Genomic DNA, 18,605 nt, shown 5'->3' with positions numbered 1-18,605 from the left:
TTCTTTGAAAATCGTACTGATAGAAAAAGGAAAGGATCAGTACCCTTATGGGAAGATTTTTTTTCTGAAATTCATGGAACATTTGGAATCCTCACTATTGTCTACTTTATTTTATTTCAATATTTGGTATCACTTTCTTTTAATTGGGTTTGGAACGAAACGAGTTTTGAAGTTCAAACTTGATATGCTAAAGTTAGAAAATTGACGTTTGAAATACATAGTTGTTTAGTATATAAAATTAATAAAAAGATAGTGAAGAAGATAGAAAAAGAGAAATAAATAAAAGAGTGAGTTTTTTAATAAATAAGCAATAGAGATAAAAATTAGGAGGGTTTACAAAAAAAAAAATAGCAAAAACATTTATGATAATATGGTTCATGTCACTACGTTTTTTAAATTACAAAAATATCAGATTTAAAAGCGGATAGCCCTTTAATAGTCATTTGTTAGTCATCTCATATATATCTAATTACTTATCATATTTGCAATACAAAAATGATATGGCATGGGCTGATTTTTTCTAATTTTCTTTTTTATCATTTGATGCAAATTTCTAAAAAGTATAATTTATAGTCCAATTGTGAAATTTAGAAGTCATTAATAGGTCTAGAAACTATTATATCTCAATTTTGAAAAACCATAGTTTATAAAAGACAGAAAGATTGGAATAACCTAATAGGTTTACATCAAATAGAAAAATATTAGTTTTTCAAATTTGACTAAGAATGCAACTTTTCTACTGAAAATTGATACAAACCCTAGTAAAAAAAATTGAAAAAAATTATGTTTAATTTTTAGAAACCAAAAAACGAAATTGTTAGCTAAAGAAACCTACGAATGGAAGAGTTTAAGGTTTAAACCACCAAATAGAAAACCTAAAATTTGTTCAACACAACGTTGAATAAAAGGCACTAGTAGGATGACACACAATGATTGAAATAATGGAGTTGAATTATTGAATTTAGATAAAAGTTCAGAATGTGAGAAAAACTTGGTGGGAAACACTCATCCTTATTCATTATTATCGACTTATTGTTATCGTTGTATGAGATTGTGATCAGTGTCCCTGATTAAATATATTTCTAAGCTATTTAGCTTTTATTCTCGAGTTGTTCATTTTGGTTGTCTCAAAAGTTGTTCAATATGGTTTTGTATCAGTTGTTTTCTTAAAGGTTCGTATCCTGCAAATTATATCTTTCCATATTTATGATATTCAGGAAATTGACTATGCTTGGATTATTTCCTTTGTTATTTCATGTTGATTTCTTCTAAGGATTCTTTCCTTACTTTATCATGCTATTTAAGTTCAAGGGGTTCTCTGTGCTGGAGTTTTCGCAAATGTTTTGAGAATTTTTACTCATCCTTGTGCTAAGAAGAGTCGGTGTTTATAGCAAGTTTATAGCAATTATTCATCTATGTATATGGTTGTTGTTTGTGTGAGTGGTTTACCAAAGACTACTACGTACCCAATCAATTTGCATTGCTAATTTAGAGGAACCTAAAGTCTACACTATTAAGAAGTCATCAAGTTAGAAGGAATTCTATTTATATAGGAAGAGTTTAACGTGACTAATCACTAACAACAACTATTTAGGAAAGCTTAAGTCTTGACGAGATGAAGTCTCACATCTAGAGGGTAGATACAGTGAGTTAGAAGATGATGATGAGCAACAATGCCATTTGAAGAAAAGAGAATGTTAATATGCAAAGAAAAGAAAAGAAACAAGTAACAAGAAAGTAAAATATTTTTGGGTTTTGAAAGAAAAATGAAAACAAAAGATAGTTTTCTCACAATTAATAACAAATTGGGAAGTGGTGGTTTTAGTTAATCTTTCTATTATTGAATGATCATAAATTGCCATTAACATCAATCTACAACTAATTAGTTCAAAAACATAACTTACCTAATTTAATTAACAATATTTGCATCGAAATTCATACCTTATCAAATGCATTTTCATATTAGCAGTTTCCATTCATTGTTTAAGTTTGTGATTTCTCAACGTTGTAACATTCAAAAGTAAGAAAAGTCTTGAGATATTTAGTTGAATTCGAATGGATCATACAAGAAAAGATTAAAAACATATGCTTACAATCAATTCAAGAATTATCAATTTACAATCTTGATTCAAAGATATATTAATATGAATTTTGATCTTGATCCATAATCTTGATTATACTAAAACCCAAAAACATGCTCTTATGACTTATTATGCTAATGCATAACCTTGATAATATAGTGTTGAACAAATTATCAATTTACAATCTTGATTCATAATATTATGCTCTAGTAGATTCATGCTCTTATGACTTATTCAAACAAAAAAATTAATCATACAAACCAAGATTGTGATTCAACCAAACCAAAACATGAGTTCTCAAAAAAGATTATACTAAAACTCATTCACAAGAAAATCTTAATTTTAGTTTTCGTCATAATCTTTGTAGTAGCATCAAGAAGAAAGATGAACATCAAATACATCTTCAAAGAAAGGTTTAGAGAAGTTTTATTGATGAATTTGAGAGAAAATTTACAATTGAATTTGCCCTAACTAATGAGTTTTTTGAGTTGTAACGGATGTATTGGAGATTATGGAAAAATACAAGTAAAAGAGGATTTACTTTCAAGTGGCTGGCCAAATTTGCGCATAGGCGCATGCAAACGCCCATGCCAAAGTTCATTCCACTGCAATTTTGCATGCCAAAGTTCGTACCACTGCAATAGTACTAGGTACGTGCGACTTCGTGCTAATGCATAACCATCATGGGCGTTGTAGTGGTAGAGATGGGGATGTGGTGCTGCGGTTAGACGTTATGTTGCTAAGGATGGCACTGCAGCTCTACTTTGTTTCGGAGCTCTTAGAAAAATGGTGCCAAGCACTACGCCACAACACTATGGTAACGATGACAAGAGCATTTTTTGTAATTAACTTCATTTTGCTTGTTTTGACTCATTTTAGCTCAAAATTGAGTCGTTTTTGCATCATTGACTTCTTTCATTTCCTAAATATTTCCTAACAAATAAGAGATTTGATGCCTAAGTATGACTATCTCGTGTATTTTAAACTATAAGACATAGCACTTTACGGTGCTATCAAACATCATCAACTTAGCTTTTGGTCGTCCCAAGCAAGGAAAAGAAAATATGAAATCATACACTCAAACATAAAGAAAGAAAACTCACGATGAATTGTTTGTTTCTCTCACTTGGCCTTCTTTTAGAACTTACTAGCTTTCTTGATGGGAAGAATGAACTATTTAATAAGGTAGTAAGATGACCAATCCATAAGGTTCTATTTATAGGCACCACCTATCATGGTGTTTAATTAGGACATTATCTTTTTACTTAATGTACCTAATAAAATAATAGGTCTGAGAGAGATAAAATAGTATATAATGCATATGAACCACAGTAATAATATTATATTTAAAATAAATCTAACATTCTCCCACTTGGTCCAATGACATTATTTACCATATACGTTCATAGACATAATGCACAAAATTAGACTTCATAACATATTATGTCAAGTCAAATAAACTACTAAATAATCATGGCGGTCATACATCATTGCATTAACATACTCCCTTCCATGTATAACTTATATAGTTCTTCTATTAACATGATCTATAATAAAGATAATCAATAATGATCCAACTATAAGTGTCTTTATCAAAGACAATGTCTTGTTTGGTTTACATAATTCATTGATGTATATACAAATCACAAGAATGGAACCATGAGATAAAATCAGAAACAACAAAATGAGCTCAAAGTGTCAAATAACATAATTGATGTCATATCTACTAATGCCTATTCGTTTAACATAATCATTGAATGTCTTTGGTGGCAATCCTTTATTAATTAGTAGATCTACAATCATAAGTTTAGTGTTAATTATGTGTTTGATTGACACGGTTCGTTTCTGAACTTCTTCTTTAACAACAAAGTATTTTAATTCCATAAGTTTAGCACCTTTATAATACTGCAAAATTGTCACAATAAATTCTCAACAACTTAACAATACTATTGACAATTCCAAGTCTTGAGATAAAGTTCTGCATCCATAAAACATGAATTATAGCCTTAAAGCATGCTACAAATTCAACCTCCATACTGGATGCAGTAACAATACATTGCTTATCACATTTTCATGAAATTGCTCATTCAGCTAATAAGAACAAATAGCCAAAAGTAGATTTTCGTGTATCCACGTACTTGACAAAATCTGAATCTGAATATCCAATCACCTTAAGATGGTCAGATCTTTGGTAAGTAAGCATAAAGAACAAGGATTATAATTAAACTTACTCTCACTGATCCTTAGGTATATACATCGATCAACGATGTTTTCTTTAAAACCAAAAGATCTGATGGCATCATTGCACTTAAGATACTATTATCTGGAAGCTTATTAAGTCCATATATTGACCTCTTTAATTTACACACCATATGTTTCTTTCCTTCAACCATAAAACTTTCTAGTTGATCCATGAACACTTCTTCATCTAAATTCCTATCTAGAAAGATAGTTTTCACATTCATTTGATGAAGCTCTAACTCATAATGAGCTACTAAAGCAATAATAATTCTTAATGAGTCCTTTTTCGAGATAGGAGAAAAGTACTTTTTGTAGTTAGCGTCATTTTTCTGAGTATAACATTTGGCAACAAATCTAGCCTTGTGTCATTCGATATTGCTATTTGAGACAAGTTTGGTCTTAAAGACTCATTTACACCCAACTATTTTACTTTCTTTAGGCAATTCTACAAGGTCTTAGACTTTATTATCATTCATAGATTTTAACTCTTCTTTGATGACATCTAACCATTTAGGAGTTTTTTTTTTTTTTTAATGGCTTGTGAAAACGAAACTGAATCATTATTAATACTTGAGTTAAATTTTGACACATGCAAATAAACCACATAGTCATTTGAAATAGTGGATCTTCTTTGTCTTACAGATCTTCTTAACTCTATTTCTTGTGGTCTCTTAGTAACAGGTTCATTTGTTATAACATCATTATGTGGTGTTTGGCCATTAATTTGTGGATTATTAACAGAGTCCACAACTACAAGAACAACAACTTGATAAGAAATTATAGATGAAGGAATTTTCACCCTAACTTCTTGAATATTCCCTTTACGTGGTTCCAAACTCCTACTAATACGTCATTCTCAATTAATCTTACATTTTCAAATTTTAACTCATCACATACTATGATTAGGACAATAAAATCTCTACCCTTTTAATTTTTCTTGATAATCAATAAAGAAGAAACCACTAGTTGTTCTTGAGTCTCCAGTTTTTTTTCGCGTGGACTATAAATTCTTACTTCCACTTGACAACTCCAAACATGCAGATGCCTTAAACTAGATTTCCTTACTGTCCATAACTCAATAGATGTCTTTGTAACTGACTTACTAGAAACCCTATTTATTAATAAATATTGAGCGGTTCATAATGCATACATCCATAAGGACACAAATAAAGACAAATTAATTAACATGCTTCTAACCATATTCATTATTGTATGATTACACCTTTCTGCAACACCATTTTATTGTGGTGTTGACCACAATACTTACCGCCAACCATCACAATTTGCAGTTAGATATTGCAATAATTTCATAAACCTTCATATAATCATACATTATTCTTCATTAGATTTTAATTCCATTAATTATGGATTAGAATATTGATTTAATACATTAGGACCTTCTAAAGAAACATTAAAATTAATATTGGGAGAAATGAAATATATGGTTGGCGGCCCTCTAAAGAAAACATTAAAACTAACAATGGAAAAACAAAACATATGGTTAACGGTAAGTATTGTGGTCAATGGTGAGTTTTGTGCTCGTATATATATATATATGTATATACATCATTAAATTTCTTTTCTTTTTTCAAGCTTTGGAACTTAATTCAAATTAACAATCAATAATTAAAGAATCTTTAATCAAATGATAATTCAAGAATCTTTAATTCAAATGATAATTAATAATTAAATAATCTTAATTCAAATAATTGATGAAAACATGTCGTAAAAATTCTCGATTAAGGCTCTGATACCATATGTAAACTTTAGTTTCATTATTATACAATAAAATCCTAACATTGAACTAGATAATTTTACAAATTAAATTTAGATAAAGAATAACATACTCTTTCATCCATGAATAATCTTGTTAAGGAATTGTGTTTCTCTCACTTGGCCTTCCTTTAGAACTTAATTAGCTTTCTTCATGGGAAGAATGAATTACTTAATAAGGTAATGAGAGGACCAATCTAGTTCTATTTATAGACACCTCCATCATGGTGTTTAATTAAGACATTATATTTTTACTTAATGATCCTAATAAAACAATAGACCCAAAAGAGATATAAAATAATATATAATGCATATGGGTCACATTAATAATATTATATTTAAAATGAATCTAACAAAACATGTTTAACTTTGGAGTTTGATCAAGCCACCGAAAAAGAAGGTGCACATTGATGGTATAAGTAGATACTTTGAATTCTTCTAAGTCTTTCTTAACCTTACTTCCATGTCTTTGAGATCCCTCTCATTCAGTGTGATGTCAGTTTATTCATGTTCTCCTCATAAATTTAGGATTTTATATGGTTGATTTATTTGTGGTTGTGTTTGTTGGACTTTTGATCTTCTCGGTGTCTAAATGTATTCTTACGATCATTTCTGTTGTAATATTTTAAAGTTTTTATGGACCTTATTTTACTAGGACAAGTTTGCTTTCGATTGGTTAGGGTTGTTACTATCTTAAAAAATATATCTTATCCAAAGGGAGAGTTTGTCAGTGTGCTCTTCTGATCTGCTACATATATTTTTAAGCACTTTAGTTTTTAAAATAAAATAGTATATAATGCATATGGGTCACATTAATAATATTATATTTAAAATAAATCTAACATATTTAGAGAAATATAGTAGATAGTACTTCTAGTGGTATACCTAACATTTTAAAAATTATAAATAACAAAGTTTATTAGCAATTAATTTTTTCGTTAGGTTTTACTTTTACTATCAATCAATGATAGATTAATATTTACAATATGGTATATCAGTGATAGACTTTTAAATTGATAGACTCGAATAGACTTTGTTATATTTGTAAACTTTTTTAAAAATTTTGATATATATGTAAATACTTTGAATTTAATTGCTATATATTTGCAACTGTCTCATTCATTTACATGATATTTCGAATTGAGGTATGATTACATGAATTAGTGTATATATATATATTTTTTTTGTGTGTAGTACATAATCTAAACAATAAACCTAAGACATGACATCGTGATCTGATAGCAGTGGAGCATATATGTTTGAACAAATAGTCATATCATTTTTCGATCATAATTATTTCTATCTATTCACGTGTGGTTATGTGATATAGACCATAGTTATTAAAATAGTACAATCTAACACAATACAATTGTTTGAACAGAGAAGAGTAGTAGCTTAGCATTTTTAGAGAATAGTGTTTCATAAATTCTTATTTTATCTTTTATCTTTAGTTAAATATAGAAAAATGAACTAGAATATTTACAAAATATAAAAATTTTAAATTCTATCAAATTAGTATTTATCATTAACAGAATCTAAAATTTTATTACATTTATAAATATTTTTCAGCACTTCTATCATTTACAATAACTTCTCTAGAACTAGTAGTGAAACAAAATTACTTTATATACCGATTTGTGTGCATCGCTCGTGTGTTTACAAGTAAATATAGCGAAGGATGAGAATATATAGTTACATATATATTCTTTCAAATACCATATTTTATATTTTTTATAAAATGCACACACTCTTAGATCATCCTTACAAAGTTGAGGTCCATTGACCTATGCTCAAAATTTTTAATCTCTTTAAAATTATATTATTTGTTTATTTAAAGAGACGTAGATGAATGAAAAAAAAAAAGAAGTTATATTATATCATCATCTAAAGGAGAAAAAAGATATTAAATAATGTGGAAGTTGAAAGAAAAATGAAAACTAGAAGAATTTTTGTTTCTTATAATATAATCTGACACATACTAAAGATCACATTGGCTTTGACTATATATTAATAATAGTATTCAAAGTTTACCAATTTTGAAATTGTAATAATCATTCACCTATGATAAATCAATATATTATCATCATGTCATTGTACTATATATTGTTTATATCAATATTAATTATAAGTAATAAAACTATTAATTGTGTATGAAAAAAGATATAGGTTGATTTGTTTATTTGATTGTGCCCTTACTTCCATGAAAAATATAAAATGATTAGGATTTTGATCATATTGATTATAGTATAATCATTATACAATCTTCTTGTTGTTATTTTGTATTTTGTTGTTGATGTTGAAAATGATTATACTAAATTGAGAAGGTTGACAAGTGTGTGATTGTTTATCAATAAAAAGTTTAAAATAATTGAAATTAAAGAGTGTAAAGGATTATGATTGCATGAATCTTTAGTTTATATTAATTATTAAAAATTTAAAAGGATAGAAATTCCAAAAAGGAAAAGGGTTATTCCACTCCATTGGATCTACTCCAAATTCCCATAACAATATTAAATAACACAAATTTACATTCTAAATAAATCACTAATAATTTATTAAAATTAACTAGTTTTTAAATTACTTTTGATGCATTTTCAATTATACCATAATCATTCAAAATATTTATAAAATATATCAAAATATATTAGATTTTATCGTGGATAGATTTCAGTTTGTATCATTGGTAGAATCTACAATTTTGTTATATTTCTACGAACATTTTCAAATATAGTAAACTAAATTAAAATAGGAACATTTTTAAAAATAGCAAAATAAATTAAAATATTTATAAGATTCTATCATTATAGCATATCAATGACTATCAGTGATAGAATTTGCTATATATTGTAAATATTTTGTAAAATTTGTTATTTTTGAAAAAAAAATCATTAAAATATTTACAAGCTATAGCAAAATTTTGGATTTTATTAATGATATAAACTGATAAACTTCTATTACTGTCTATCAATGTCACTGGTAAAAGTATATTAGTGTCTATCAATGTTTATTAGTGATAGAATCTAAAATTTTTCTATGTTAGCACATATTTTTATCAATTTGATATTTTTGATAATTCTTTACAATTATATATGTTTTCTTTCATTTATGATTTATAATCATTTTTCATTATCTTTTGTATTTTTTTTTTCATGTAACTAGATATTTGATTTTGTTTCCCAATTTTCATTGGTTTTTCTTCTCTCTTTTTAGTACAAAATTAGAGCTTGGTTAAATTTTATGCAAAGCAATTGAAGAACTTATTAGTTGTCATTGGTGGAAAAAAAATGGTTTAAATTCAATAGCGAATCTATAATATAGAACAATGAAAATTCTAACTACAAAAAAAAAACGAACATCGGTGTGGTGTTAGACCATTGACACTCCAATTCGTGAGGGATGAGAGATGTGAAAGTAGTCATGAATGTGCTTTTAACGTACCTTAATTTTGACGAATGAACGCAACCAATTATATAGATTCAGTACATACGCTCATAATAGCGCATTGTTGATTCGTTACATTTTGATTTGTTTACAATACCGATAACACTAAAAGTGGCAACGATGGCTCATTTTCTTGGCTTTTCCAAAAGTGAAAATAGTTCATTATTACCACTTAGTCTAGTGCAAAGATTTTAATAGCATTGTATTTTCCATGCGGATACCACTAAACTTTGTTTTCTATGAGTTTTCTAAACTGCCTCTTAAATCTTCCAGAGTGTTCTAAGCTACTATTAAACTCACTCATGAGCTCTTTAAGTTACCACTAAGCACTTCTCATGGTTCTTGTCCACTTCACTCAGACTAACCTCCTAAAGTAATGAATAGCTATCGGTCAAACGCAAGCTTTCTCTGCCCTTCAACTTGGACTCAGTGGCGGATCCATAAATTTTACATAGCCAGACATTATATAATAAACACACTAAAAAATGTTAAAAAAATATCTCAACGTTTCACTGATGCCCCAATAACATTCACTACATTTGTAGCAATAAATAAAGACCGACAATTTTCACATAATTTTTTTTTTTGTAATGTAAATATGTAAATTTAAAATTTGTATACAAAAAAGAAAATAAAAATATTAAGAGAATAAAAAGTTTGGATACCGATTTTGTTGTATTTTGTTAAAAAAAAAAAATTGTTAGATAACAAACGAAGGCTAGAAAATAAGTTAGTGTTATACCATAGATGAGTTTTTTTTTTTTTTTCCTCTATTTAAAAAATTGTCTTACTTTTAGGAAATCAAATTATATTCCTTTTGGAAAATCATTGAAATTTCGGAAGAAATTTTATATCTTCTTTTTAGGAAATTATTAAAATTTAAAAAGAAATTTGATATTTGGGTAAAAAAAATTATTGATATTTGGAAGAAAAACTATTTCGTAAAAATAACTGTAGGAGATGAGATTTGACACAACCATTACAACAACAGAAGTAAAATACACCCAAAATGAAGCTAAATTTAATACATATTATAATCTAATACTTCAAAATTAATATTAAAATATAAAAACCGATAACGTGAGGGAGACACGTGCCTCCTTGATTAAATCATTTAGAGTCAATTCAAAGTTAAAAAAGAAAAAGAAAGGAAAAAACTACCCAATATTTCTTAAACAAAACCACACCAAATCAAATTTTTTTTTTCTTTTGATAAAGTACGTTTTGAATGAAAGACTATTTAATAACAACTTGTTGTTTTCTTTTCCATATATTTTTTTATAAACAGTTTCTAAATGTTTGAAAGAAAAAAAAAATCATATTTTTTATGTTTTGAAAATGAAATGGAAAAAGAAAAAGAAAAGGAGAAAACGTTTTTCAAAGTTGTAAAAGAAAATCTGAAAGAAATTAGAAATAAGGGTTGGTGATCGGTTTTGTTATATTTTATTTGTGTAAGTGATGGGATGGGGAAACCGACACCGCCGGGACCATCCCTCAATGCATTTCTTTTCTTTCTTTCTTTCTTTTTCCCCTAATCTCTTCATCTTCTCTTTAACTATTACTTTTGCCTCCACCAATTATCATTAGTTTATCTTTTAATACATATTAATTATATCATCTTTTTCCTATTTATTATTTTAATTCCATCCTCATAAATCATATGTATCTTAGACTATATTAATTAATTTATACATATTTTATTCATTGTCATATTAGAAAAATTATATATTTTTCATTTTTCAATTTTGTATCTTTCCTCATTTTCAATGATATTTTTTATTTTTTTGAAAAAAAAATAAAATATTTTATTGTTAATACATGGATGGAAAATATTGTTTATATTTCTTTACTCACTACCTTCCCCTTTAATAGTAATTGTAAGCTTTCAAAATTTGCATTAATTGGAGAGAAATTGTAATAGATAAAATTTTTAAAAAATAATAATTAGGAGTTTTTTAAAAAATATTTATACTTTATATAAAAATTTTGAAAATGAAAAAGTTCACGAGTTCACAATGAAAAATATAAAAAATGTCTCAATCAACACGCGATTAATTGACCAGATGCGTGTGTGTAATTATTATTCTTCTAAATGATCATGATACGTGATTGTATAGGAAATGATACACGATCGTATGTGTAAGTTGTATCAACACAATCGTGTAGTTTTTTCTAATGAAGGAAAAAATTCTTCAAATCTGAACGATCGTGTTGACTATGGTAAGCGGTCGTTTAGATCATATCCATATGATCGTGTAGTTCTTTTTAAACGATGGAAAATGGGCTTCAATTCTAAATGATCGTGTTGACCATGCTAAATTATCATTTAGATCATATCTGCATGATTGTGTAGTTCTTTTTAAACGATAGAAAAAGGACTCCAAATCTAAACGATTGTTTTGGTCATGCTTAAATGATTGTGTTGACTACAATAAGCGATAGTTTAGATCATATTCACCCGCTCTTGCAGTTTTTTTTAAACAACGTGAAAGGGCTTCAAACTAGCTAAACGATTATGTTGACAATGCTAAACGATAGTGTTGATTGTGTTGACTAGATAAGCAATCATTTAGATCATATCAAGTGATATCCAAACGATCTTGATATTCTAGAAGAGGAGTTGGAAGAAAGAAAGAGAAGATGAAGAAAGAGAGAAAAAGAAGATAAATAAAAATAGAAGAAATAAAATATGGAAGAGGAGTCGAATAAATCTAGAAGAGAAGATGAATATACATCCTCGACAAATTTTTTCCGGATCCCGGACTTGACAGTCATTTATGCGCCGAGAGAGGATCTTCCGACACTTTTTCGTATAACTCCCAACACTTTTGTGCATCGGGAGATCCCCTTTTCTTGTAATGTGTTTTTAAAAAGAAAAAAATAAATTTTCACTCCAATTCTTGTTGTATTGTAACCATTTTTGCTTTGAACTTTTAATCTTATCTCTTTGTGTGTAGTTCAATTTTTAAATCAACGGTTCTCTCTTAACCACATATATAAAAAAAATCATACTATTTATGTGTACTAGGGGTGAATTTAGAAACCAAAGATAGAATGGTGAAAGAAGACAAATAAAGACATGTCTAAGAATTAATGAAGAAAACCTAGTCGATCTCGACCCTAAGGTCGAGCTCAAATATAGGTCCAAAAGGCTAGAAATCCAATTTAGGCTATGTTAAGAAGGAGAGTGAGCCTTACATACATCTAGTAATTAAGAATATTAGGTTGATCCATCTCGACTTGAGAAGATTATTGATCAACCCACAACAAGTCAAGTCACAAATTGTACTTGATAAGAAATAAAGAATGACGAGAAACTTACAAATAAGGACAAGGGGTGCCAAGAGTAGGCCTCTCTCTTTCTTCTAACCTTATAAATTAGCTATTGGCCTGAACGAATGTGGTTTACACAATACTAATGTCTAACTTTCTCTTTAATTATTGTAGACGAACACTCTTTCCTTAGATACAAATTTACTGTTGCTATACTCCATAAAGATCAAGATCAAGATCAAGCACGATTGGTTTGGTTAAAATTTGGTATCAAAGATGTACAACTTTTTCATTTAAAATTTTGCAAAACGTATGCTTCTACACTTTGAACTAATAATATAAAACATGTGTAGTAAAAAACTTATAAAATTAGAAAGAAAACAACTCTATATCTTTTTTATTATTATTATTAGCTTTTCACAAAAGAAACTATTTTTTTTATTATTATTACTAAAACTAGTGAGTTTAACAAAGTTACTCTATCTAACTAATCAAACTTATAAAATTGTACAATAAACTTGATCATTTTACTTAAATTAACGATTTTTTTAATGTCTCTTACATTAATGTTTATTAAAAGTGATAGTGTTGAATTAGTAAAAATAATTGAACAGAGGGTATAAAACTTGTAACATAAAAAAACGAAAGTGTAGAGTCCTAATCCATGAAGTTGATCAAAGGTTTAAGATAAAAATTAATACAAGAAATAAATTTAGATGTAAAAGTTGAAGTTTTTTCCTCTAAGTGATCATCATATTTTGAAACAAATATCCTTACTCATTTTTTATTCATAAATTTGTTTCATTTTAAAAAGACAATAATTGAAGAATATGGAATTACTATGTCTCAGAAAAGAAATTGTAGAATGAGTCAGTAGTTGGTGCTAATTATTTATTCAATAATTTTTTGTCACTAAATAATAAACTATTGTAGAATAAGTTAGTGTTAATTAATTATAATTTGTTTTTTTAGACATGATTTAAATTCCAATATTATTTATTACATTAATAATATAATTAATATAAATAATTCAATTGCGTGCATAGAGAATCAGAAAATCTCTTTGGAAAATTTGACAATGCATATATTACTTTCAATTACCATTTGGTACGTCTGCTATCTTAATCTATGAACTTCACATCATTCTTAAATAATATTATTCATTTTATAGCAAGAGTAATGTGCAGAAAGTAGAATTTAAAACAAAAAAAAAAAAAAATCAGTATACTACAATACTATATTTATATATAGAACTCGATCGTATTTATTTTTCTTTTTACTAATACTATTATACGAATTTTAAAGTTAAGAATATATATATGATAATAGCGTATAGAAGCAGTCTCCCTCATTTGTCCATAGGTCGTTTAAGACAAGGTTACATTGTAAGATTACAAAGAATATAATGCAAGAAAATTTTGAACTTTGCTTGATATTGGATTAGGGTATGATTGGAGTGGAAAAATTGAACCTTTCACATCAAAAATTGATAATATAAAGATTATATACACGTTTTGGTTATATATTCCGAGTAAAGAATTCTTATATATATAATTTGTGTTAGGGTATAGGTTTTGATTGATATTTACATTTAACACACATTTTATGAAAATTTTAAATTAATAATTAGTAACAAACAACAATTTGTACAGTGAAAATAGTAAACTTCCATGGATAACATGATCTCTAATAACTTTTCTTTTTCTCTCTTTTTCCGTATTTATTTTGTTTGTCTCTCTCGAACAACTATTCTCTCTCCCGACAAAAAAAAAAAAACGAAAAATATCAATTTAAACCGTAAATTCTGAGTATGATGATCAATTTAAACCATAAACTTTGGAATTGTTTTTCTTAAACAAATAGTTATTCTAAATTAGCTAGGTCATAATTTTTTATAAATGTATCAACTTAAATCTTTTCACTTTCATAAATATATCAATTTAAATTCTAAACTTTTATTATAACTATATTAAAACAAAACATAAATTTTAGGATGAAAATTCCAAGGTTTATGGTTTAAATTCGTTAGACTCGGAGGGAGGAAAAGAAAAAAACAAACCCTTAACTTTCATAGATGTATTCATTTAAACTCTAGCTTTTATAAATATATCCAAATGCAACGTAAATTGATGGTTTATTTTTTTTTTGTCTCTATCTCTCTTCTTCTTTTAAGTTTGCTGAGTTAGATTGATAAATTTATAAAAGTTGATGAGCCAATTTGATATAACTATCAGTAGTTTTATGTTAGAGAAACCAAAGTTGGGTTTTAATTGATAATTAAAAGAAAAAAGAAAAGAAGATTGATGAATTATTGTGTGTGGAACATTTCCTTTAGATTCCTCAAAATTTTCTCTTTCTAAATCTTTTTGTTTGTGTCCAAAGTCCACTCTCTAACTTTCCTATTAAAAGTAAAGTCCTGTTCTCTTCCCTACCCCACAAACCCTAAATCAAATATATTAGTTGCTTTATTGTTTAAACAAATACAAATAAAATGGAAGGTGTAATGATTATATAGTTGATAGTGGTACTTTCTCATACACTACATATATACCCATTCAAATCATACTCTCATCAAATTCTTCAAAAGAGAAAAAGAAGAAAGTTGGGAGTTCCAAAAATGGACAAATCATTCTCTTTTGATTTTCTCTCCTCCCAGAAGAAGCCGCTCAGACTCTTCGGAATTGAACTCATCAACGTCCCACCAGCATTAGAAGAAAAAGAAGAATCAAGAAGATCAAACGATTCTTCTTCTTCTTCTTCCTCCATCACACGCCGCCTGTGTGATAATCTCGATGACAGACCAATGAGAAACGTCAGGACTAGAACATTATTCCACTGCCAGTATTGTTTGAAGGAGTTCACAAACTCACAAGCATTGGGCGGTCACCAAAACGCCCACAAGAAGGAGAGGCTCAAGCAGAAGAGACTCCAGATTGAAGCACAAAACTCCAGCCTTCGTCGTTACCTTCAAACTTACTTTAATTCCCATTTTTCCCATGAATTTGATGGCTCCCACATCAGCTTCACCTTCCGTACCAACAATGATTTTTCTGTTGCCTCTCCTGATATTCCTGCCTCTGCTCCTGAATTTCGTCTCTTCCCATTCTTCTGATATTTACAATAATATGGCCCAATAATAATGTATGTATTAGGAGTTGGTTCTAAAATTAGATATTTTTCTTTAATTACAATATAGACATGTCTTAGCTTAGGTGCATGCCCGATAGCCCGCCCGTGTGGGTTAGCGTTACCATCTAGTTCGTGCATCTGTGTTTTTCAATAGCTGTAGTAGGCCTTTGTTTTCTGAACCTCTCTCCTTCTTTCTCTTCTCTGAAATAGTTACGTTGTTGAAGATTCTTTTGAAATGCTTCTTAGTTTTCCTCAACTATTTATGAGGTTCGCTTCTATTCCAAACTCTGCTTAGTTTATATTACATCTTTTCAACATACTTTTGTTCACTAACCATTATTTCTATATATAAGTAAAATCTCACCTAATAAATTGACATACACCAAGTAGAAGTTAATCGATATCTATCATTTACTAGTTTTAAACTTTGTTATATGTTTATAAATATTTTGATTCTACAAGTAACGGGATACTTAACCGTTTTTCACCATTTCTTTTTTGTTGGTTTACATTTCACCTATATCATCATCTTAAATCTTTCTTAAGAGAATTAGTTTTAAAAAAATTCAACTTATTTTTTCTTGTTATATTAAGACTGTTAAAAATATCTATTGACATATCAATATTTATGGGTTTGATATCCACGTTGTCACATTAGAAGGAAATTGATACTTTTATGATCTCGTAAAAAATTTCACGAAATGGAAAAAAAATAAGCATTAAAATATTAATAATATAAAGAGAAGTTGTGATGGACGGTAAATTACTTTTGTATATTTTTAAAAAAAAAATGTATGATAATAAGATTCACGTCACTACATTTTCTAAATTGCAAAATTAGTAAATTTAAAAGTCGATAATTTTATGGTTACTGTCTGATAACCCTCCGATAGTCTTACAATTGTCGTCTAATATCACTAACTTTTTCATATTCACAATATGCAAAAAAAAAGTGCCATGACCAGTATTTTTCTTAAATGTTCCTGTTATTTGATCCAATTTTTCTTTTACAAACGTGTTTTGAACGTTTCTAATAAATTTTGTAAATATATTGGAAATTGTTTAAATTATGAGCATGATTTTGTCGCATTCCAATTGTACCCTCTAAACAAACCTAAACAAAATTTCTACTTTTTTTTTCTCTAATTTCATTTTTTGTGTAGTCCATGCCAAGTTTATCTTTGCACTTTATACCAAAAGAAAATAGTAAACAAAAAAAAAAGTTGTACATGTTCTTGGCACCCACCAGTTTTGGGATACATTCAATGAAAATTCTTGAAAAAATAATAAAACAGTTTTGACACTTAAGTGATACCAATTGAGATTTTAAATTAAGAAATTCTTATTAATAAACAAAAATATTAAAACTATTTGTAAATTGTATCAAGAAAAATTTAAATCAAATGAAAAAATTTGATTGCTTTTGCTCAATTTGATAAATATAGTTGTACTTTTTTTTTTTCTTTGCCTATGTTTGGAAATTTGCCTTTTAAGTTTCAAATTCACATTAAATTGAACCTTGAAATTAAACTAGTATTTATTGTTTTAAATTTAGTTTCTTTTAAAGAGAATTGTAAAAATGACAAAAAAAAATTGACAAATTATTTGTTGTTTATGAAAAAAATAAGTTTAGAGAGCTTTTGTTGATTTTTTTCAATAAGATGTAAATAGTTTACATTTCTTTTATTATTTTTAAAAGAATTTTTTTTTTTATTCAACCCACCAATTTTAGTAGAACTTTCAATAAAAGCACTACTAGAAATTTCTGGTTGATTTCTTAGGGCTATCTTGCAATTATGGTAGTCTCCTCATTTTAGTTTGTTAGATATAGTAGGGTGTTTGGTTAGTTTGTTCTAGCTATATGGTACATTTATGGTAATCTTTGTAGTTTGAACTTAGTTTCCGTTAAAAGACTCAGAGGATTTGGCATGGCTTATTCATGGTCTAATTAAGTTGAGAGTTTGATAGGAGGAATACAGGACTAATTGATCAAATGTATTTATGTTTTAGGTCTTTAACAATGGACAAGAGTTGGATGAAAGTTAGAAATAAGTTATCGGTTGAGTATAGAGAGGACGAGTTCCAATTTTTAGAGATTGTCAAGTTTCGCATTGATTCTTACAAACGAATAAGGTGTCCATGTAAGAGATGTATGAACTCAAATTAGTACTCTTTGCGGTACGTATTTTTTAACTTTAACGTTATGTTTACTTTGCATTATTAGTGATATTAGTATTATATTATCTAAATTTATTTTTTTGTCTGTGTAGGTGTGGACTTGTTGAATTATGTCGTCCGCCGCCAAATTATCTTAATTTTTTTTTCCTGTAATTCTTTTTAATTCGAATTGGAATCAAAACAATTTGGTGTGTACTATGCAAATTATTATTCCTGGCAGACAGTTTGCATTGAAAAATAGGTCTTCCTCCGATACATACAAGATGACGTCGGGGATAGTTTGCACGACGTAGCGTCAGGAAAAACCTTCTTCTGACGTTTACTCGAATGTTAGGAGAGTCATTTACGTTCCACTAGCGTCCTAACGTCGTCGGCACAATGAATGTTGGGGAAAGGGCAGTCCCATTTTCCTCCTGGTTGAACTTGAGCCTCATTTTCTGCAATTGGTTGTTTGGCTTCTTATTAATCATTCTGTATCTCCAAGATAAT

At 28.0% G+C, this 18,605-nt stretch overlaps 1 protein-coding gene across 1 annotated transcript; it reads left to right on the top strand.

Moving 5' to 3' along the window:
* Positions 1–15,401: 15,401 nt before the first annotated feature.
* On the top strand, positions 15,402–16,255 carry LOC101217439 (zinc finger protein 5). The gene has a single exon (XM_004143776.3). It carries the CDS (start codon positions 15,427–15,429, stop codon positions 15,919–15,921), a length of 495 nt encoding a protein of 164 aa, XP_004143824.1. The 5' UTR covers positions 15,402–15,426; the 3' UTR covers positions 15,922–16,255.
* Positions 16,256–18,605: the final 2,350 nt, after the last annotated feature.

Source organism: Cucumis sativus, chromosome 5, assembly GCF_000004075.3.
Source record: "Cucumis sativus cultivar 9930 chromosome 5, Cucumber_9930_V3, whole genome shotgun sequence".
NCBI classification, from domain to species: domain Eukaryota; kingdom Viridiplantae; phylum Streptophyta; class Magnoliopsida; order Cucurbitales; family Cucurbitaceae; genus Cucumis; species Cucumis sativus.
This window is presented reverse-complemented; position numbering and strand designations above follow the sequence as displayed.